Below are 22356 nucleotides of genomic sequence, written 5' to 3'. Positions count from 1 at the left end.
TTAAAAGACTTAAAAATAACATCTTGCTGGGAAGTTGGTCGTTAGGCTTCATAATCTCGAGTTATACTTCTAATTCGTCATTTTCATGGAATTTAAAAAATCTAATTGAAGGGATAAAATGCAACATGATTCTATTAAGTGATTATCATAAAAATAATTTTTTCTCTATGGCAACAGTATTATTAACGAGCTTATATTTCTAATAATTCACAAGGAAGATCACACAAACTTCCGGAGTTTCGATAAAAAAATGCATTTTATAAGTTAATAACAAAAACAACAAAAAAGTTATTGAAATAATGATGTAATGATATGCAATAGTGTGTCAAACCAACTCCTCCGCTTTTAAACTTGTCAAGTTATATAAAAATGACATTTTATTTAAAAAAGTCGACTTCTGTTCAATTTTACGGCCCACACAAATTCAGGTTGGAAGTGAGTCTTGAATCTTAAATCATGTCTTAAACTACGCAAATGGAATTGCAGTTTCAAGAGCCACACCCATGATCAGTCGTTAATTCTCTGAGTGTGAGCAATTATGGCCGACCCAGTGATCTGGTTATTATTCAATAAGGTCGTTGTTGCGGTTTTAATCCAATACAGTGATTACTCAAGTGATTATAATTTTAAGGTCATTTAAATTTTATTATCATAAGCTTTTACCATTTATTGTAAAAAATTTCCATATATATCGTATCGGTTTGTCATACATTACTTCACAGATTTCTTTGTTGCACATTTGTTTTTTATAAACATAGTTGAATCAGTGTTGATCGACGCCTTGAAAAAGTCAACCTGCTTGGAGGTTGCAAACTAGTGTTATGTTAATTTTCGTTAAGATATTGTTTCGTTTTTTTCGTGATCAAAGTTTTATTTTCAAAATATTCTTTTTTTTAAACATTTAACAAAAAGCTTTTTAAAAGAGTCTTTAAATTAAAAAATCACTTTTAATTGTCTTTTTTAAATTATAAAATCTTCTGCGGTCGAAGAATGCCGAAATCGAAGATCGAAGAATGCCGCTCCAACGTATGACGAATTAATTTAAAATATCATTTCTGAAATTGTTTTTATAATACTTCTTTAGCATGCAACTCGCATGCAACTCGTATGCAGCTAAATGCGTAATCAAATACAAGCTAGGTTTTAGGACACACTTACAGGGCTTTTTCAACCTGAAATCTATTTATGTAATTACTATATTTAGGTAAGGAGCGTTTATCTGATAAGGATTTTGAATAAACTCTTTTATGTATTTTATTCTTAATTTTTTTTTTCTTTATTTCTTTCTCAAAAGTATTAGTTCAAGAATGTAAATTCGGAATAATGCTTCCATTCATTCATCCACAAAACTTTTTAAAATCCACCCAAATCAAAGTAGATTTAACATGCAAAGCCTCCGCCGAAGGTTTTAAAATATTCTTCAATTGTGATTTTTTTTCTGAACCACTTCCAATTCATAGATTTACTACGTATTTTTATTTTTTAAATGATAAAGCTGAGGTCTTAGAATTTGATTATCAGAATTCCCGCATTCACATATCGCAATCTCATTACGTCAATTGTCAAAAACAAATGTTTGTCATTCAAACAGTAAGCAACATCCTTTGCAAACAGCATCTTTTAAAATAAAATTCGTTTACACATTGAACAATTTGATTAATTTGATAAAATCTTTTGAATCAAATAGTACTCCAATATTTTTAATACCAATAATTTTATAATTATAATAAGAAAAACAAAGTATTTATACAAATATATATATATAAAAAAGCGTTTCAAAAACAAAACAAAACAAAAAAAATAAACAAAAAAAAAAAAATCGACAAAAGTATTGCATTTTAAAATTGCAAACCTCAAAAATTTTTTTCTATGGATTTATAACAATTTGGTAATGGTACAAAAATAGATTAAAAAGGGTTTATGGCCTGAACAGAAGAGCAATGCAAAATCGCACTCGTTTGTAGACGATTAACTCGTCGCCAAGGAAAAGGAAGTTATTATCTTATTCCCAAATAAAAGTATAACAAATTAAAAAAATACCTGACGATTGTTACAACATTAAGCTGTTGTCTCATTTGCGAAGAAGAATTTCGGGAAAAAATATTGGTAGTAAGGTGGAAAGGTAAGAGTTCGTTTGCATATTGAATGTAAATATTTTATCGCAGGAAAAAATTATGAATAAATAAATAAATAAATCAACGTTACAATCAGTAGTTGATAAATCTTTAGGATTTGATCTGATTTGTTGATTTAAATGTTGTAGCTACAAATAATATTTCTCCACAGAAATATACCGCATCAAAATAATAATGCAAAGCTTGGTATCATAAAGCAGCTCATGTGTGTTAATTTAAATAACTATCCATTCTGAAGCAAATAGTTAAAAAACAATTCCAGAAAATGAGAAGATGCTTTTTTCGTTTTAGGCATCCATGTCTATCATGAGGCAGAAGCACGGTATGATAAAAAGATATGTGCTTATTTTGCTTGTTTTTAAAGTTGCCAACAGTCAACCAATCAATAAAAAAGTTGACTACACCAATAATTTTACATGTCGAAGCCAGTGTGACGGAAACTTTGACTTATGCTTAACTGTTGTTAAATCGTTTCCTGAGGCTTATGTATGTGTAAAGGTAGCATCAGTGTGTCGAGCTAAATGTGATGGAACCAAAGCTGTTGAGAAACAATTAGAGGCTTTAAAGCCAATAAAAACTGAGCACCGCAGTACACTAAATAAGCATCGCACTAAGATTCTAAGTCATCTTCCGAGAACAAGTTTGTCAGCTCGATTAGAAAGAATATGGGAAAAGTAAATTGTAATAAATTCACAGCTATTTACCCAAATTAATGGTAATAAAGTTGCTATGGATAATAGTGTTTTAATGTGGTTTATTACGGAAAGACCTCTTTTAAATAAAAACTACACAGATTACATCGAAATATATCGAAATATTCCAAGAATACATCGAAAATATTTCGTTTTCACTTTGCATCTAGGATGAAAATGCAGCGATTTCTGATTTTGTTGACAACCTATTTAAATGATAGAATCTGCTGACAAATTATTTAAACGATGGATAATTGTTTGAACAAAAATAGAATTTAAAGGAAAGCTATCAAAGGCTCTGAAGTCTCGAGCCAAGGAATTCTATGGACTTTTATGTGTAAATCGTAAACTTTAACACAATGGGTCAGAGATGCTTAAAGTTTTTGTTGCCAAAATTGTCGGCATAATAAAACAATCATGTAATGCACTGACAATAGAAAGAAAGTACACTAACATCCGAGTAATCTTAAGAAAACCTTCACGTTATTACACCACTTGAATTTCGAGTACAATTCAGAGATAACATTGTAAAGTAATTATCTGCCGTTTATGTTCAACTAATGATAATAGTTCAATTAGCAATGCTTGAATGTCACAATTAAATGTCAAATGATTGACTCTTTGACAAAACAATTCTTTTGCTCCATCTGAATTTTCACTATAAACGCACCAATCTTTAACTGTGTAAGTTCACTTTATGTCAAGTGAGTCGCAAAATTATGTAATTATCTTGTGCATTTAAAAGCAATTGATATGGCAATACCAGGATATTACTCAATCATATTCCACTGGCAGTGCTATAAATCACATCACAGGACGTTACTTAATGCATGTGCGTTGGTATGAAAGAGGCGCCTATCTTTTTTAAAATATAAACATGAAAGACCAGACGGAAATATAACTTTGAACGTTCGGAAAAATATAAAGATATCGACGTTAAAATTTGAAAAGCGCCATCTCAATAGGAGCTCGCATTTAACTTTTTTTTTTTTATTTTAAAATAAGTATATAAAAACATAAGTAATAAAATAGATATATAAGAACAAAAAAAAAAAAAAAAAAAAAAAAAAAAAAAAAAAAAATTAGTATGAATAGAAAGACGAACGAAACATTTGTACCCAAAATTGTTAGCGTGTCTAAAACATACAATAAATTATTCTAAAAACACTTTTAGTCATTAGTTTTCTCGTCTAAAACAATAACGGCTGATTTATATGCTTCACCACCAAGCAAGTGAATTTTTAATTGTCTTAGGGTATCGCAGTTTCTTTTCTAAAGGCGTCAAAAACCTCGATCTCGTTCTACTTATGCTTTTGCCGGGGGGGATTCCCTCTTTTAGAATGACAAAGTAGTGACAATAATATCGCTTCATTATGTCCGTCCGTCCTTGTCCACGATAATTAATTCGTTTCAGATGCTGACCACGTCCAACAAATGATTCGTCTAAAACAAGCAATGAAGTTGAATGAAAATCAATTTATTACTAGATAAGACGTCTCCAGGGTTTATTTTAAAACATAAGTGATTGTTATTTTTTGTTATTCTTCACAACTAAAAATAACAAAGAAGAATTAGCGAAAGCAATGAAAAAAGTGAATGTATCCTAATTGCCTAACTACATTGTAGAGAAAATCATTTATGGACCCCATGAGTTTTCTATTTTTATGGTTTAATCATTTTTGTACTGAATTCAAAAATCTTGTACATATTTTACAGCACCTTATCAGTTCAGCTACCCGTAAATTTAAAAAAGCACTAAATTGGTTTAATCAGCGGAAAAATAATAAAAACCTCTAATAGGATGCTTAGAAATATCCTCAAAGGTGGTTTTTTAGAATGAGCTATCGAAAACAGGAGAAAATATTTGCTTTACAAACAAAAGTTTAACAGTTGCAGTTATTTTTTGGTAAAAAAAAAAAAATAAACAAATAAAAAACCTTAATTATTACATCTTGAAAAGAACGGAAAGTTTGAACCTATAGGCAAAATATAACATTTTTAAAATTCAATCAAAGAAGTAATTGCATAGAAGCTTTGATTTTTTTTTTCCACGGAAAGTCAAGTTCTTTCTTTACAAACTTTCGCTGACACTTTTTGTAGTTCTATCAATTATCATAATTTTATCAATTATCATAATTTTCAACTAAATACAAGTTTGTATTCTTAAAAAAAAAAATTCTATATGCTTCTGATATCTTATTTAGTAAATGGATTTATTAGTAAATGGACGACCTTTTTCTTTTGTAGCAAATACCCAATTTCCAATTTTTCTAAACACCCAACTTTTTTCTCTAACTTTTTCAATTCAAAAATGAACAAAGATGTTCAATCAGGTTAAGTTCTAGTGATTGGCCCAGCCATTTTGTTGACATGGATTTTAGTGAAATATTCTTTAACCACAATTACGTTATGGTTGGATTCATTATCTTTTTTAAATATGTAACTACTTCATTGATTCTATTTCTGACTGTTGGTGGATTAACTATGATTTTGTGATCTTTTTTGACAATATGGTTGAACTTCTAGTGATCTTTTTTGACAATATGGTTGAACTTCTAGTGATCTTTTTTGACAATATGGTTGAACTTCTAGTGATCTTTTTTGACAATATGGTTGAACTTCTAGTGATCTTTTTTTGACAATATGGTTGAACTTCTAGTGATCTTTTTTTGACAATATGGTTGAACTTCTAGTGATCTTTTTTTGACAATATGGTTGAACTTCTAGTGATCTTCTTTGACAATATGGTTGAACTTCTAGTGATCTTTTTTGTGGATTCAAATTAATTTCTTTTTACACGGACAACGTTTAAACAACTTGACTCAACTGTCATTTGGCAATCAGTCAGCTCTGGTTCTATTGTATATTTCTTCGTCTTTCCTACAGAATTGTAAGGAGTCCCTACCTCCTTCTCTACTCTCAACTCTGTAAGTTTTTCCACTGTTAAATATATCTAAAGCTAAATTGATGTGTGATTGCTTTTTTTTGAAACAGCACCACAGTGAGTCAGAAAGGTGAAAAAATGGCAAAAATTATAATCATCAAATATAAACACATCATCAATACTTGTATTTTTGGGTCAGAAAATTTAAGTTTGTAATTAGAAATAAATTTTACGCGTACACGTGTTAGTGTCATTTACACGAGAAAATAATGATTTAAATAAATTTGGATTCCTAGATCCCAAGTATCATATAATATCACGTATAAAATCTATACCACGCATTTTTAAATAAGTTCTACGTGTATCTATAGCGCTTACTACACATGCGTATGCTTGTTTAAGTCTTTTACGCGTGCACAAACATTTAAATAAAAAAAAATTGAGTTCCTCAAACCAAAACGCGCACATATAGGTACTAATTAAAATTAAAAATTTGGATTCAAAAAACCAAAATACCATTTTCTCTTATCTTACTATTCTATGAACAAAACAAAAAAAGAAAAAACTATTATTAGCAAAAACAGCTTTATTTTGTTATTACGTCATTAAAAAAGACGAAACATCAGGGGGAAGTGGTTTTCCATTTTCAGATTTGTGGTTTTTGAAACTAATGCGGTTAATGAAACTAATATTTTCAGGGGTTTCCTTCTGCTACTTCTTACTTTACCTCAAACTGTATATGTGTATATGCATATGTATGTTTGAACACATGATAACTGTTTGACATATATTTTCACTCTTTTAAGTCTCTTTTTTGTAAGTGTTACTTATAGGTTTTTGCAAAGTTCTACTTATATTATGACTTGTTTATTTGTTATATTTTTCTTTTGTCTAGTATTGACCTGTGTTTTTTGTAACATCCTAAACACGAAATATATTGATATTGATTGATATTGATTGATTAAAACAGATATTTCTGTAAGAAATACACCCTCAGAATAATATTTCTATCTGTCATTCTTTATTTCATGAAATAAAGGATGAATATCTGCATTCTGTATTATGGATGAATTCCTGATAATTTGATAATGTTCATTGGAAAGATCATACTGAAATTAAATCTAAAGGCATCTTCAATCATCATTTTTATTGGAAAACCAACCTCCAAGTTTTTAACTTTGCCAGGATTTGTAGCATTTTTCATGACAAAAGTAAAATCTTTCTTGGTAGGATCTCCAGAGGCTTTTCTTATTGAAACTAATGCCAATGCTTCAGTAGGATGTTCAGCCTTAAACAAGATGATATTTAATATTTAAGTGAGTAAACTACTCTTATGAATTCAACTGATTTATTAATACCTTAGATCTTTTGCTTCTCTCACTTAGATCTTCCCAGCCCATGTTCTTTCTACCTGGACCTGCAGCAACATTTTTTCTGTTAACTGTTATTTCTTTATACAAGCAGATTTGCTCCTTTCTTTATACAAGCAGATTTGTTCCTTTCTTTATACAAGCAGATTTGTTCCTTTCTTTATACAAGCAGATTTGTTCCTTTCTTTATACAAGCAGATTTGTTCCTTTCTTTATACAAGCAGATTTGTTCCTTTCTTTATACAAGCAGATTTGCTCCTTTCTTTATACAAGCAGATTTGTTCCAGAAGTCTTGAAAAAGTTCTTGAATGTTTTAGCAACTTTGATTTGAACTTACAATTAACTATTGATAGAGCTTTCTTGAAATTTATCATTTCAGGTTCATCAATACTTCCATGGTCTAGACTCTCCAATCTACGAAACTCAAGAAGAAGAGCCTGAAGCACATGATTAATTCCTAATTCTTGAATGATAGGAACTAAACGTATTTTCATGATGAATGTAAGCAATGAACTATTATTCGTTATTTTGTATGAAAGTTTTATTTTTAAACGTTTAATTCATGCATTAGGCTGTCAAATCATGCAACTTTTGGTTTTTGAGGTTTGAAATTTAGCATGATTTGTTTGAGCATGAATTTTTTAATGTTGGTTTTTGAATTATGACAAATTACCTCTGCTAATCTAGTGTGAAAAATGTGTGAAAAATAAATTCTGAACTTGTCTTTTTTTAAAAGATTACATATTGAGTTGGGGAAGTTCAGGGGAACTTTTTTTTTTTTTCTTTTCTGCTTCTGAACTCATGATTAAACAAATTAAAAAAAAATCAATATGGGGTACTTTTTTAAGATCTTAGGAATGACAATCAAAATCAAAATGCAGTGTCAAAAATTATCTATATTATAACTCAATTAATTAGTTCTTAGCAATTGTTTTTTTTTGGGGGTATTTTTTGCCAGTTTTTTTAGTATTTTGATTCACTGTGAGCTCTATTGTTAAAAATATTGTTAAAATTATTGGTAGGTTTAATTCATCTTAAAAATATTTAAAAACATCCATTAAAAAAAAAAAAATTAAAAAATATTACTTTAAATTGTTAACCATATTTATTTAACTTAAAAAAATTACTGTAAATGACACCCAAATGTCATCACAGCACATATTTAATTTTAATACAATTTTTGTGGTAGTTATTTTTCCTATGTTAAAAATTAGTGAATTTAAAAAAAAAAAGATTGCTCAAAGTTGTTAAATTCATTTAATTTTTTGGTTACTGTGTATGTATTGTAATTTTTATTTTTCAGGGTATTAGCTATCTATGGATATTCGTAACCATATCAGTCCTTTAGAAAATTAGAAAAAGTTTAGTGTTATGGTCTGCCTTTTAACAAAAGCCAGTTATCATCAAAGATGAATAGAAGAAGATAGTGAATGTATCTTTGAAATATTCAAAGACCAAAGGTTAAAGCAGAATTTCCAGTGATCTTTGACATCTTGGGTACTCGGTAAGAAATTACTGAATAACCAAGCAAAGTTTTTTAGTTTAGTAATTCAGATCTACAAAACTGAATTAAAAAAGACAAAAAAAACAATCAACCAAAAACAAAGTTAAGGATTTAAATGTCCTGGCAAACCAAAAAGAGCCCAGAAAACTCAGAATAGGGTCAGAAGATAAAAAAATGCTAGGAAGGTTATACTTATAGTTTATTTATACTCAAAACTTTCTGGAATCAAAAGACAAGCTGACCAGATAAATGCTCCAAGAGGTCACATTAGTTCTACAAATACCAGTATTGATCCTGATTAAGATTTTGAAGCCAAGGATTAGCAATAGTACAATAATTGTAGAAATCCCTAAAAATATGTTTGCTAGGAATATATCTCTTTTGGCTACAGTAATTGACATCTCCCCAAGTGTACTACAAAAGGTAAGAGGAATAAACTTTCAAGAATCTGCAATTGCCATCATATATTTCAAGTTCAATGCAACTATGTAGCTAAAATATGAAAAAAAAATTATGAGCAACTGCAGAAGCAGATACAAAACTAGTCATGGATGAAGCCTTATACTGACTTTCTTGTGTTGATTTATTACATAAGATATGATTTAATATAGTCATTGACTAGAATTTGCACAAATTATTTTCATTTTTACTAACATCCTGAAAACACCCTAAAACTTTTAAATTTTACCAATTTGAGAAGTTAATTTTTGCACAAATTTGATCTAGAGAGGAGGTTAATAAATTATCTGACTCAGTTTTGGTTTTCCATGGGAAGAACAGACAGTCACATTTTATAATTTTAATTTACCTCCCCTAATCCATAGCCAATTACAAAATTACAATTAAATTTATAAAATTAATAAACGAACAACAATTATTCATTCTCAGGTCAAAAATGAAGGGCAGGGTCTTAGTTACAAAAGGTTTCTACAAGTTAGCGTTGCCAAGTACAAAAATCTAAAAGTTCTTAAGCATTTTTTCTGACCTATGATCCATACTTTTTTAAAGCAGTTGCCACATAATGGCACCATCCCTAACATGTTTAATGAGGAAGATGTTGAATTTGATTAATATTGATTTTATTCATTTTTTGTACATATTTAATGTATATTTAATTTTACTGTGCATATTTAATGAACTTTTTTTAAAGAAAACTACCTTAAAATTCTTAATATTGTATTTCTTAGACTTTATACCAAAAATTCTATCAGTTGCTTAGACTTTATGATGTACTTTAACTAAGAAATGATGCAATATATATATATATATATATATATATATATATATATATATATATATATATATCATATTTAGATCCTATTAGAATCAGAGATCTGTGACAAGGTTGAGAAAATAATTCAGCTACAAATTTAACAAAATATTTTTTTACAAGAATTTCTTCCTTTTAACTGAAAAATGTTTTACTACAAATACCACTTTTACTTTTATAATAATTCATAAAAAATAGTGCATAAGAAAATGTTTGTCTTCTATTGGCTTCAAATACATAAAGAAACTTTAACTCAAAAATCTGTTAAAAATCTTCAATTAGAAAAATAAAAACAATTTTTCTAAAAGCTCATACCAACATATAAGTTTGAAGGGTCTTCAATGCCATATTTCTTTACTGCAATCTGCTGAGCTTCTTTCAATACCTTTAAAATAAATTTTTATAACTTAGTTTTTAAAATAAATTTTTATAATCAATTTTTTAAAATAACATTTATAACCAAAAAAACTTTATAACATTAATTTTCAAATTTCTATTTTCAATCATCCTAATTTTTAATTAATACTTTAATTTTTTTTTTAATATTAACTGATGCCATAATTTTTTAAAATCAATACCAAGAAAGCAAAAAAAAAAAATATGACAAGGTAAACACCTCTTTTACAACTTCAGAAGCACCCTTTACAGAAAACTGAGCTTGTGCAATGGCTTCCTCTATTGGCATCCTTGCAACCTTAATTTAAAAAGCATAGATTTTTTTCATACATTAAACTTAATTGAAAAAAGCATGCTTAATAAAAGAAATGAATAATTCCTCTTATTTCTATGCCTACATAAACATTCTTTATATTTTACCATTATTTATTTCAGATAAACATTCTTTATATATCACCATTTATACTTTATTTGTAACATTTAAAAATATTTAGAGATTAAATATCAAATAAAATCAATCAAAACTTTTTTCAAATAAATGAAACTTACAAGATTAGCAGAAAGAAGCATTTTCTTTGGTGCTATTCTAATATCTCTTCTACAATGATATATTTTCTATTATACGGAAAGTAAATATTTAGTAATAAATGAAGCAATACTAGTAATATTTAGTAGTTATTAAAATAAAAATGTTAACAGAAATTTAGTAGAATTATTAGTCAAGTGAACAAAAACATATGAAACCATGAAATTTCATTAAATGAACAAGCAAAAAAACTTGTTACATAACTGCAGCTGGTAACTGATTAACTTTGATTACTATTTTACATTGAGCTACCAGATAGTTTAAGACAGTTAATTTTAGCCATTCTCATTAAAAAGTATAAAATAAAATACTGAGAAACTCACAACAGGTGGAGGATCAGGAATTCCTTCATCTCTTTTTTTCTCCTCTTCTGACCTACCAAGTTTGGTTCTTGTCACAGAAAAATAACTATTTAGAACAAATGGCTGGATTGTTTTAAAGCACAATGATTTAGGTACATCACATCTATGAAATGAAATGAATGATATGAAACATAGTATTACAAATGCAGTATGAAAATGTGGGGTTTCAATTTAATCAAGTTACTATTATTTGACATTCTATAAACAACTTTCATTAAAATATGAGAGGTAGATCTTTTTGAGTTTTAAAAATGTTAGGCAAAAATTCATTACTCAAACATTTTCATATAATATAAAAGCTTGAATTGATTGTCAATTACAATTAAATCCTGCAATTATACCAGAATTATAACCTAAATATAAGTAAATGTGTAGTATTATTATTTTTTTACAATACATATTTAGCGTATATTTGTTTGATTGCTTTTATTGTTTAAAAGCATGAAGCCTGTTAAATATATCTTATTAAGAAAGTCTGCAAATTTGTGACTAAAATTCTCCAGTTTAGTTTTTTGAATCATCACTACAAAAATACCTTTGTTTTCTAAGAAAAAGGCAATACAAGGGAGTGAGAGATTACACAATCAAAATAGAAAAAAGATTTTCTTAAGTGAACTTTTGAAGTTGCAAAATTGAGTAACAAGCTCGTCATGTCTAGAGGTGATTATTCAAAAATTGTCAAGAGTATTCATCACAAGTTTCCTTATAATCAGCTGGAGTGTGTCCAACTTTTAGAAATGAACTAAATAACCTGAAAGCTCCTGGAATAAAAAGGAAATGGATATCAGACAAATTAAATAGCTTTGTTACAAGCCCATATTTATTAACAAGAATCCCTTGGTCGGCTCTGTGAGCAGATATGGCAAATGAAAACAAAAATTAATCAATTAATACTCATATAAAGTATATCAACAGATACTTTTTTTCTCTTTTAGCTCTATAAACACTTTATTGTAAAAATCATTTTATTTAAATACATTTATTGTAAAAATTATCTTATTTAAATATATTTATTTAAGATATCCTGATTGCAAACAGTCACAAAAAGAATTACAGTTTTTTTTCTCAAAGATATCTACATCTAATATTTTGATAAATGTTTTTTACATCATGTCTAGTAATCCACTGTTAAATCCCATTAAAATTGGGGAGATTTTTCTATGAAACCTAAACCCCTTATTTGCATATTATACAAAATGCCTTTCATTAGAATATGTAACTAATATTCTTAACTAGCTAACTTATATTATCAATGAAAACATATGCACATACTTAAAAAAAATTGTATCATATCAGTTGAGAGGCATAACTATCGATTTAAAATATATCCAAACTTACTTTAAAAAACGAAAAGTATTGTAAACGAAAGAAGTCATTTTTCAAAATAATATTTTAACATGTGACCCAGTAAGAGGCTGATCGCTTTTGTGACTTTCCGTTTAGTAGTTATAATTCTCAACTTTCCTTGACGGTTGGGAATTCCACTCAGAATTTTCGAATACAACGCTTTTCCAATATCTATTCTTTTTTTTTTTTAACCTATTCTTTTTTCGTTCTCGGCATTTATTTAGTTAAATTTTTTAGTTATATTTTCTTGGTAAACTTTTATTTGATTAGATTGTGATTGGTTTTTTAAAATTTTCTTAATTACATACACGTAATAAAAGGGAAACTGTTTTTTTGTCACGGAAGGACATTGATACGCTAAATTGAAAATTAGAAAATAAATAGAAATAAAAAATAGAAACGCTTAGATAGGCTTTAAAAAATAGAAACGCTAATATAGGACTTTCCACTATCTACAACGAACTAGCAATTGGGGAAAAAGATATTGTTTATATAACTCTAAATTTTCAGTTAAAGGTCTTCAAAACAAGGAAGAAGGTATAGAATGGCTTTAAAATTTAATTTTTACTTCAAGGTTTAGACTGAGGCTCAACTTGAATATAAATGAAGCTCCAATTATTTGTTTTAAACAAGTATGAGACCTTTAAGTTAAAAATAAAAATTTACCTGGCTAATACTTAAAACAGATTTCTCTATTCAAAATTAATGAAGGAGGGGTCGGTATCACGGAAAAACATGTCACAAAAGGTCAAAAGTACACAAAAAATCTCTTTCTGCTTTTTGAAACAAAAGATTTACAGATTTCATAGATTTTTACATTATCATTATCATCTTCGCCATTATCTTAATCCCAAGTCAATAATTTTAAAAAATCTGATGATTTATTAAAGGTGCCGATTAAGTATAACTCATTTCACAGTATTCCTACATTAAACTTTGGCGGACTTTTTATAGTGTGCATGCACAACTGTGGATTTTTTAAAAATTAATTTGGCGTTTTTTAATAAAATTAAATAAAAATATCCTTCTACTGTTAAAAATATCCTTCTACTGCATTCTCTAAAATTGATTTATCTTCTTCCTAAGGTTGTATTACCTCATTCAAAGTTTTTAAAGAGAGTGATGCGATTACACTCATTTACTGTAACAACTATAGCAATTAGAATTGACAAGGTTTTTTTTCACTGAGGTAGGACAAGACAGAACAGATACCCCACCCACAAAAAATTTGCATGAAATGCAATACAGCTATGAGAAATATCGAAAACGAGGAACGTTCTCTACTTTTAGTTTAAATCACCGACAACAAAGCATCAACTGAGATTAGCCAGAGAACTATTCAAAGACGTCAAAGTTCAACTGGATTAATCACTAATCGAAATTGCAAGACCAACAAAAAAAGCAAAAACACATCAAGCAACTATTATTCTCAATTCCTTTCTTTTTTTAAATAAAATGATCCCCCAAGTTGAGTTTGGGTCAGAAGAAACTGAAGGCAAATTGTGGTTTACCTTAGGAAAATATGAAAAAAATGATAAGATATCATAAATTATATCATAAAATGATAAGATGTCATAAAGATAACGTTATGATATATCTTATCTTTTTTTTAAAGTACAACACTGTCTTTTGCATGCAACACATAGTCAAATATGTCAAGTTATAAATATTTCAGTGCAGCCGTAATTATTTCCATTTTTAGTAATATACACACGATTATACATTCACATTTTTACGTTTACTGAAAGTTTAAACTTTTTTTTTCCAGGAGTTTAGTTAAGGTTTTTACAAATTGAAAATAGCTAAAAAAAAAAGATTAAGTTATATTTCAGATTTTTAAAAAAAGTCAAATTACTTTTATTTTCAAAACAACGAGAAATTGCAAAAAATTGATCACGTGATGAGTCGATTGTTGAAGATAAAGATTTGCTGGTTGAATTAAAAAACAAAAAAGGAACTTTTGAATTAAAAGATGTACTAACAGCAGTAAATAGAAATTGAAAGCAGTTATGCAAGAGGAAAATGTAACGTAAAAATGCAAATGTAGTAAAGTTAAAATGTAGAAATGCAATTTGTTGTGGTATGTGTGCTGTTGTTAGAAATAATGCAAATAGTTCAAGTTTGTATAAAATACATTGTGTTACAAATAAAAGTTTTATTCTATATAATCATAGATGTTACCAGCTAATGTATGACGAGATAACTATTAGTGAAATATATATGAAGATGATAACGGAGACAGTTCAAGAGTTTTCAAGAAGCTAATATTGCAAATCCTAATTCAAGCCATATATATGTGTGTGTGTGTGTGTGTGTGTGTGTGTGTGTGTGTGTGTGTGTGTGTGTGTGTGTGTGTGTGTGTGTGTGTGTGTGTATAGGGTGTCCACAATGTCTCTTTACAATTTGAAAAATTTATTACAGAATCAATTTTGATCGGTTTTATTCTAATAATAAGTGTTTAAAAAAGTTTTTTTTCATATTAAAAATTTTTCACTTAAAACCTTTGTGCTTGTGCGGAAGTTTTATTTGGAGTGATACAAAATGTTAGTAGGAAAAAAAGCATATTACTTTAATTTAACTACAACGCATTGTCATTTTAGGGAAAAGAATTTGTGTGTTTTTATATTTGAAAATTATACATTTCTGTGTGCTATCTATCGCATCTAAGGAGCAAATGGTGACCATAACTTTAGCGCTTGCTTAGTATATCTACTAAAAGTGCATACTTTTTATAAGAATATTATAAATAATAAATTAAATAATGGCAATTATTCTCAAAGTGTGCATTCAACCATCTTTAAATATATAAAAAGTCCTTTTAAATAATTTTTAAGAGCTAAATTTTCATCCTCAGCTTTTTGTATAACCAGACAACGAACACTAATATCATCTGATTTAACTTTTAATTTTTTTGCCTGAACTGATCTTATGGAAATAGTAATTTTTACGCTAATAAGAAAATTGCTAACATTTCATTGAGGTTCTCGGGTTGTTGATGCTAAGGAACTGACAGAGGTAGATTTTTTCTTTTCGTTTTCTTCCTTTTCCTATTTATCCATTTCTTTGAACACTGCATGTTGTGTACATTTTAAATGTCACGTTAACATCAATGCTTCCTTTAGTATTAGTTTTTCACAAAGTTTGCATTTGTGAAAAAACAAATGGAAAAGTCAAAAACACTAGACAAAGGCCTAGACCTAAGCATGTTTTAAAAAAAAAAATTTTGTGTTAGCCCTTTTAAAAACTAGAAAGTAAATTGATAATATAGGTCTATAGCCAATATTCTGGCTGTAATTAGACGCCTATTACAAAAATTAAACTTTCTGAAAAGAAATAGACCAAAGTTAAGTAATTAAGTTTTTTAGATATTTATAGTATAGCTTGACTTTTTTTCTCCACTTTTAAAGTCTTTAAACCATGTAGACTAGGCCTGTAGGCTACTGTTATAAAACTATGTATTGCAAAGTAATTCAATTTAAACATGGTGCGGAACACAACGTAAAAGCGCAGGCCGCAAGTTGAATTACAATTTTTTTTTTAATTGAATTAGAAGTTTTAAAATTTAATTTTGAGAGCTGAGAGCCGTAGGAACTTCATTATATTAGATTCTTCATCAAATCTACCATTTTTAACTGTAATACTTCCATAGAAGTAACAGGCTGCAGTAAAAATGGTAAGACTTTCATGTTCAAGAATAAGTATTCTGGATCCTCGTAGCTTATTTTCGCAATTCTTTGAGAAATCAACACTACATACAGTATAAGCTCATTTTCTTTGAGTTTGGCTTTTAGCCATTTGAATTTCGAGAACTTGTAGTAAATTTCGTGTTTATACGTTCTTATTTTCTTTCATCAACCATTTCTGATGCGGCTTCTTCACCTGCAGCTTTTTGAATTTATCGAACAACTTTTTTGCGGGTCACCGACAGTAATAAGGTAAAGATTCAATTTTTTCCAACTTCTGAAACAGATCTGATATTACGGTTCTTCTTTGTCATTCACACAAATTTCCATATACTATAATAACTTGATTGAGCATGCAGCAAATTACAAAAGATCCACGGGTTCAGCTTGCAGATTTTAAACCAAGTCATTTTGTTATTTTTTTTTTATTGAAATAGCTCTTTATTGCTTGGATCAGGAACTGACCTTTCTCACAGGTTTCACGTCGGCAATCATCTTCTAGTATTTTACTTTACATAAACAGGAACTTTTTGACGTTGATAACTTCTCGTAATTGAGGATAAATGATATTACTGTCGTTCTCTTTGTTGCATAAATAAACAAGCTCCCTGTATGCATGCAAAATTCAAAAAGCAAATAGTGGTTTGAACGATAAACTTGGAAACCATCTGATTTTCCGAAATTAGCAGTGTCTTTTCTGTCTAAGGAACCAAAGCTTACATTTGGTTGCTCCAAAAATGCTTAGATTCTTTCTTTGTTCACCTATATCAATGATGGCCAGCCAGTTTTTAAAGACATGGATCAAAAAGCTTTCTAAACCAGTTTTTAAAAAAATGGATCAAAAAGCCTTCTAAACAAAAAAAAAAAGTCATGGAAACGCGAATGCATATTTATATTTTTATGTTTTGAGTTTATGAAAATCTTTATCATAACTCTACGATAGATTTAACAAGATAAGTAACAAAGCAAAAAAAAGATCTAAAAGTAAATTTTTTTCAAATTTAAAAACACATTTCCACATTCAATAATAGTTTTATTTATGATTAAAATTTAATGGCTGAACTTTTAATGCCACATCAAAACATTAGAACACTTTTTAACACAAACGTCCTAAATAATTTTTTTGTCCTATTTCTAATGTTTCTTCTCTATTTTACTTTTTATTAAAGTTAAAAATGAAGGTATAGAAAAAATTCAATGATTTTTCGGTAAAATCTTTTTTCAAAAACTCACCGCATCCCTCCCCCCTTTAAAAAAATCAAATTTTAAAAAATTGTTTATGTCCCATCCTACATTCTTCTAGATGAAAGAAATTCTAAGCTCCTTCCCCTTTCTATAATCTAAGAAGTATTTTAGATTTAGAACTGGGAGCTCTTATTAATATTACAAGCTAAATATTTTTTTTTTATTTACAGCATTTTGAATATCATGCTTGAATAAGCAAGGTGTTCCACAACAAATACCATAAATCTTATCTTTAGGCGTGATTTTTCTTTCTTGAGTTCAAAAGCAGGCTAAATGTCAAAACTGCTTCATTAATCCATATTTATCTTTTTTAAAGTTTTTAAATCACATTTAAACTATAAACTATTGATAATATTATGCAAATACTTGGTTAAATATTGAATGCTTAACAAGAAAGGAAGGAGAAATCAATTAAAGTATAGAAGACTGAATGTAGACCAGAATATAAACAATTAACACATAAATATTTCAAAGTATCTATTTATAAATTTTCCCACAGCTATTTGTTTAAGCAAGTTGTCAAGTTGATGAACAGTATCCTTTATGCGTGTAACATAACAACGTCTTTACATTTAAAATAACTAGCTCAAAATTAGCCATACTTTGACAGAATATAGAATTTACTTTGATGGGGGTATGAATGGTGGTAGTAATATAACTAGAAAATAAGCAGACCAATGATTTTTGAGAACTTAATTCAATTTGTTTGCAGTTACCATACTGTTTTTGATAGTTTGACAAATGATCCCTTTTAAATGTAAAAATCTAGATATCTAATCAATGGAACATCAATAATTGACGTAAATTCATGTGAAGGTTGTAAATAAATTAACATTACCATGGTTTCAATAAACTTTAAAATATGTATCAAGTAGTAAATTCTCATCAAGTTTAGTTTTTCAGCTTATCAAAGAGGCTGTTACTACAAAAATAAAAAGAAAGCATGGTTGAGCAAGAAAAATCTTCGGAAGCTAGTTCTGATGAGATTTTCACAAACAAAGATGTGAGATCTTTATCATAAAGACCAAATTTTAAAAATATTTTTTTTTAATTTTCAAGAAAGAAATAATAATAAGTAAGAAAGTTAAATTATCTAATATTATCATAAACATATATATATTTTTAGGTGTTAAATCGAATTATATCTCTTGAAAAATCCAGAAAGGATGCTGAGATGTTTATGGCAGAGAAAATTCCTCCAAACGGTAAAAGCGTTATTCATTTTTCTTTACAATGATCATGAAACAAATCTTTACATCAAACAAATGGAGTTAGGAAAATCTAAAGTTTATTTACTTCCTTTAACTTTTTATTTATAACTTTAGAGAAAGAAATTTTACTTCGATTGTTAGAAGAATGGGACAGAGAATATTTCAGTGAAGAATGCACCGATACAGTAGTTCGAAAAGAGGCCGTTCCCATCATCACCGATTGGCTAAAAAATGCAACCGGCTACGGTAATATTCGGGGTTTTGTTTTTTGAAAAAACTTCATAACTAATTGTTTTAAGCTGCGCTTTAACTTACTAAATTTCAACAATTCAACATAACAAAAGTAAATAATTCTTGTAATTTAATTTTTTTTGTTTTAACTAGACCCTTAAGTATTATCGCTTCATACATAATATAATCACATACGAGGCAACATTTATAGTTCTCCATTCATTAATATTAATTGAACTGAATTCCATTTATTGATTCTTTTTCATTAATTGACAGTTTTACATTAATTGAAACTTCTCCTTTCATTTGTATCAATTCATAGATACAATCCATTCTTAGTTACTCGTTTATTGTTTTAGATGTCGCAATCGCACGAAAGTTTCTTAGTTTTCTTACTGCGCTGAAGCAAAAAAGGGACCAAGAAGAAAAAAGGGACCAAGAAGAAAAAAAAGACCAAGAAGAAAAAAGCGAACCAAGACTTTCTACAGCAAAGATAAGTAAAAAAAAGGCAAAAAAAGCACCTCGCCTTACTAAGTACGGTATTATCAAACCTAAAGTGCTTTCTAGTGAACCACAAAACAGTAAACCAAACACAATGGGAATGTTCCAGTTTTTTCCAACTGGTACTGGATCAAAGGAAACTAACGGGTTGGCAAAAATTGCCGCAAAACCATATTCTACTCGACGAGGTAGCCTTTCTAGCAGATTAAGATACAGTTCACACATGCACGAAATGCTAGATGACAGTCCTACAAGAAGATCTTTAGCAAGTGCACGTCCAATAATGTTTGAAACATACTCAAACCATCATCTTGTTCCCAGCAATCCGATTATTGCACATCATAAGTACAATTATTGCGAACCACCTGCTGTTAATGAAGTTAGTGTAGATAGTCTTCGTGAAAGTTTTTCAGTAACGCGTGCTCATCACAAAACATTTTTTTTACCTCAATCAAATAAAACAGAAAATACAGCATCGCAGGAAATGGAAATAGAAAAGATCGTGGCGCATCATAAAAACAATTTTGAACTGGTCACGGATAATACAGTTAATACAAATAACGAACCAACTTACACCTGGGCGGGAAGAAAATGGCATCATAGAACTCTTTATGGACAGTATAATTTTGAAAAAGGAGAGCCATCTGAAAATTTTTCTCCACGTAAAGCACATCATAAATTTAGTTACGAGCCGAAAATCTAAAACTTCTTGAGCTAAACATGTTTCTAAAAACACTACATCGTCTCTTATTATTATTGATTATTATCTCCACTTTAAATGTTTTAACTCCACTAAATAAAATATTTGAATATTTCATAAAAAAAATATGTTGTATTCCACTTTTTAAGACTGTATATAAAATTGTATAAAATTTTGGGGCTGATTGTTTTAACATAAATAGCTACATGAGTTATTAGATAGCTAAATTATTTATAATCTAGTATGATATAATGTCATATAATACAAAAAAATTTTGAAAATTAATTTTTTCACAAAGGGAATCAAAAATATTTCTTTTAATTTTTCAAGAATCACGCAACAGTAAGAACGTTGACTAATATAGTGAAGGCTTATTTTGTCAGACATTGTACAAGCTGTATATAAGTATATACAACTAGTACTATCACTGTCCTTGTCAACTAGAAAACGATTTCGAAGATATGCTAAAAGAGTTTTGCAAAGAGTTTCTTCAGGCAATTCTAATTCACTATGCAGTATATCCATATATGCTTTCCTACTATCACAGAGATCTATAAGTTAGATTTCCATCGACATTTCGTTGGGGACTGATAAAACTGTATTGCAGCAGTAAGTAAAAGTATTGCGATAGTTTATATGTAGCATTTGTATTAGTTATGCATTAGTTGACACTTGTTGCAGTTACTTTGTTTCAATATATTTGATTTGTATTACAACTTTCGTTTCAATTTGTATTACGAATAAAACTTAATATTGGTATTAACTTCTGCTACTGCTGTTCTTCCTCTTCTTGTAATAAAAAACATTTACAACGCACAAAAATATAGCTAGCCTCTCTTAACAAAGTTAAATACGATGCGATAGGCCTAGATGGTTGTTAGATTCCATTCATCAAATCCATAATCCAATTATATGGCAGATTTATCAAAACATTGGGGATATTAAATTAAGTAAGGAGAAAAAGAAATTAGAGGTGTTGTTCGAAATAAAGGCACATTTAAGCTTATTCTGGAGCAGTAATTTGATTTCAGAAAACGCAGCTAAAGCAGGTAGTTAAAAATCAGTGTCAATAAGTCTACGATAGTCCTCAATGTATTTGTCATGGCGGGATACAAGTTTAAACCAACCAATCTAATCACAATATCGTGCCTATAATTTTAGTTAAAATAAATGTTTTATGTTAATAAATTTGACAAATTTACAACTTTTCAACTTTGTGAAGGTTTTTATACCTGACACACAAAAAAAAAAGAGTTCAAAAATAAATTTATATATAGTGGTGACACAGTGGCAGTGACAGTGGCGACAACATAAATAGCACACATTCATGACCAGTTGGTTATACTTTTTGATAACAACTTTTTTGTATTTATAGCAACTGCTGTTACTTTTATAGCATCAACAATGTTCAAATTTTTGAACGGAAATACTCATTTGACATTTATAGCTGTCAAAACTGCTTGTTTTGAGAATTTAAACGGCCGTGTTTACCTTTTGGCGGTCATTTTAAATAGCACACATTTATTTTTTATTTAAAAAAAAGTTATATTCTTTTAATATGTCAAAAGATAATTATTCAATTCAGTATTTAAAGGATATTTTTGTAATTCATTTAGCAAAAAAAAAAAAAAAAATCTTTATCTCTCAACTATGGAACGAGGTAAACATGGAACAGATGTCTTTCGAGGACAAGTACATGCATTTCGAGATCTAGGATTGAACAATTCTGAAATAGCTCGAAGATTGGATTGTTCTCGTAAGAAAGTTATCAATGCTATTAATTTATTTAACGATACTGGTTCATTAAGCAGCATAAAATGCACGTCTCGCGAGTGAAAGACAATCCCCAGAAAAGACGCAGCCATTGTTCGTATCGCTGAGCTGAATCCTTTTGTTGGCGCACCAAAAATTAAAGAACAAATTGCTCAAAATTTAAAACTCGATCTGTCAAAATTTAAAACTCGATCTGTCAGCACTGTTAAAAGTCACGCGAAAATAAGCTATTTGGAAGGGTTGCCCCAAAAAAACCATTGGTCTCAATACGTAATCTCGTCAGCCGTTTGTAGTTTGCAAAATAGCACGTACACAAGGATTTAGGTTTTTGGCAACGACCCTAAGCACACCGCTAAAAGTCTTTAAATGTGATTTAACGCTTAGAAGATTGATGTTTTGGAGAGGCCCAAACAGTCACCAGGTCTAAATCCGATAGAAAATTTGTGGGAAGAAGTTGACAGAAACA

The 22356-nt window shown here is 28.9% G+C and overlaps 3 protein-coding genes and 1 long non-coding RNA gene across 6 annotated transcripts; 3 read left to right on the top strand and 1 right to left on the bottom strand.

Moving 5' to 3' along the window:
* Positions 1 to 292: 292 nt before the first annotated feature.
* Positions 293 to 5256, top strand: LOC149891552 (uncharacterized). 3 transcript variants are annotated; one of them, XM_090079057.1, is made up of 2 exons: positions 293 to 631; positions 2427 to 5256. In XM_090079057.1, the coding sequence occupies exons 1-2, from the start codon at positions 539 to 541 to the stop codon at positions 2811 to 2813; spliced, it is 480 nt and encodes a 159-aa protein (XP_089935183.1). In that variant the 5' UTR covers positions 293 to 538; the 3' UTR covers positions 2814 to 5256. The 3 variants fall into 3 exon arrangements, with proteins under 3 accessions (XP_089935183.1, XP_089935184.1, XP_089935185.1); XM_090079058.1 differs by lacking the exon at positions 293 to 631 and adding an exon at positions 757 to 1026; XM_090079059.1 differs by lacking the exon at positions 293 to 631 and adding an exon at positions 1800 to 2122.
* Positions 3937 to 12697, bottom strand: LOC145185908 (large ribosomal subunit protein uL22m-like). Its single transcript, XM_090079056.1, has 6 exons — positions 12538 to 12697; positions 11161 to 11302; positions 10801 to 10866; positions 10472 to 10549; positions 10171 to 10240; positions 3937 to 4270 (listed from the first exon to the last, which is right to left on the bottom strand). The coding sequence occupies exons 1-6, from the start codon at positions 12573 to 12575 to the stop codon at positions 4047 to 4049; spliced, it is 618 nt and encodes a 205-aa protein (XP_089935182.1). The 5' UTR covers positions 12576 to 12697; the 3' UTR covers positions 3937 to 4046.
* On the top strand, positions 6685 to 9778 carry LOC149891551 (uncharacterized). The gene is made up of 3 exons (XR_016449880.1): positions 6685 to 7027; positions 7461 to 7582; positions 8385 to 9778. It is a non-coding gene; the product is annotated as an uncharacterized LOC149891551 (long non-coding RNA).
* A 5382-nt stretch (positions 12698 to 18079) lies between the features above and the next one.
* Positions 18080 to 20880, top strand: LOC145190927 (uncharacterized). The gene is made up of 4 exons (XM_080067836.2): positions 18080 to 18477; positions 18601 to 18679; positions 18800 to 18931; positions 19276 to 20880. Exons 1-4 carry the CDS (start codon positions 18418 to 18420, stop codon positions 20118 to 20120), a joined length of 1116 nt encoding a protein of 371 aa, XP_079923962.2. The 5' UTR covers positions 18080 to 18417; the 3' UTR covers positions 20121 to 20880.
* Positions 20881 to 22356: the final 1476 nt, after the last annotated feature.

The sequence above is a fragment of the Hydra viridissima genome, unplaced genomic scaffold, assembly GCF_058129835.1.
Source record: "Hydra viridissima isolate aposymbiotic clone 2 unplaced genomic scaffold, HvirCarnegie_v1 scaffold_2, whole genome shotgun sequence".
Taxonomy (NCBI): domain Eukaryota; kingdom Metazoa; phylum Cnidaria; class Hydrozoa; order Anthoathecata; family Hydridae; genus Hydra; species Hydra viridissima.
Note: the sequence above shows the minus strand (reverse complement) of the source record. Positions and strands in the feature narration are given on the sequence as shown.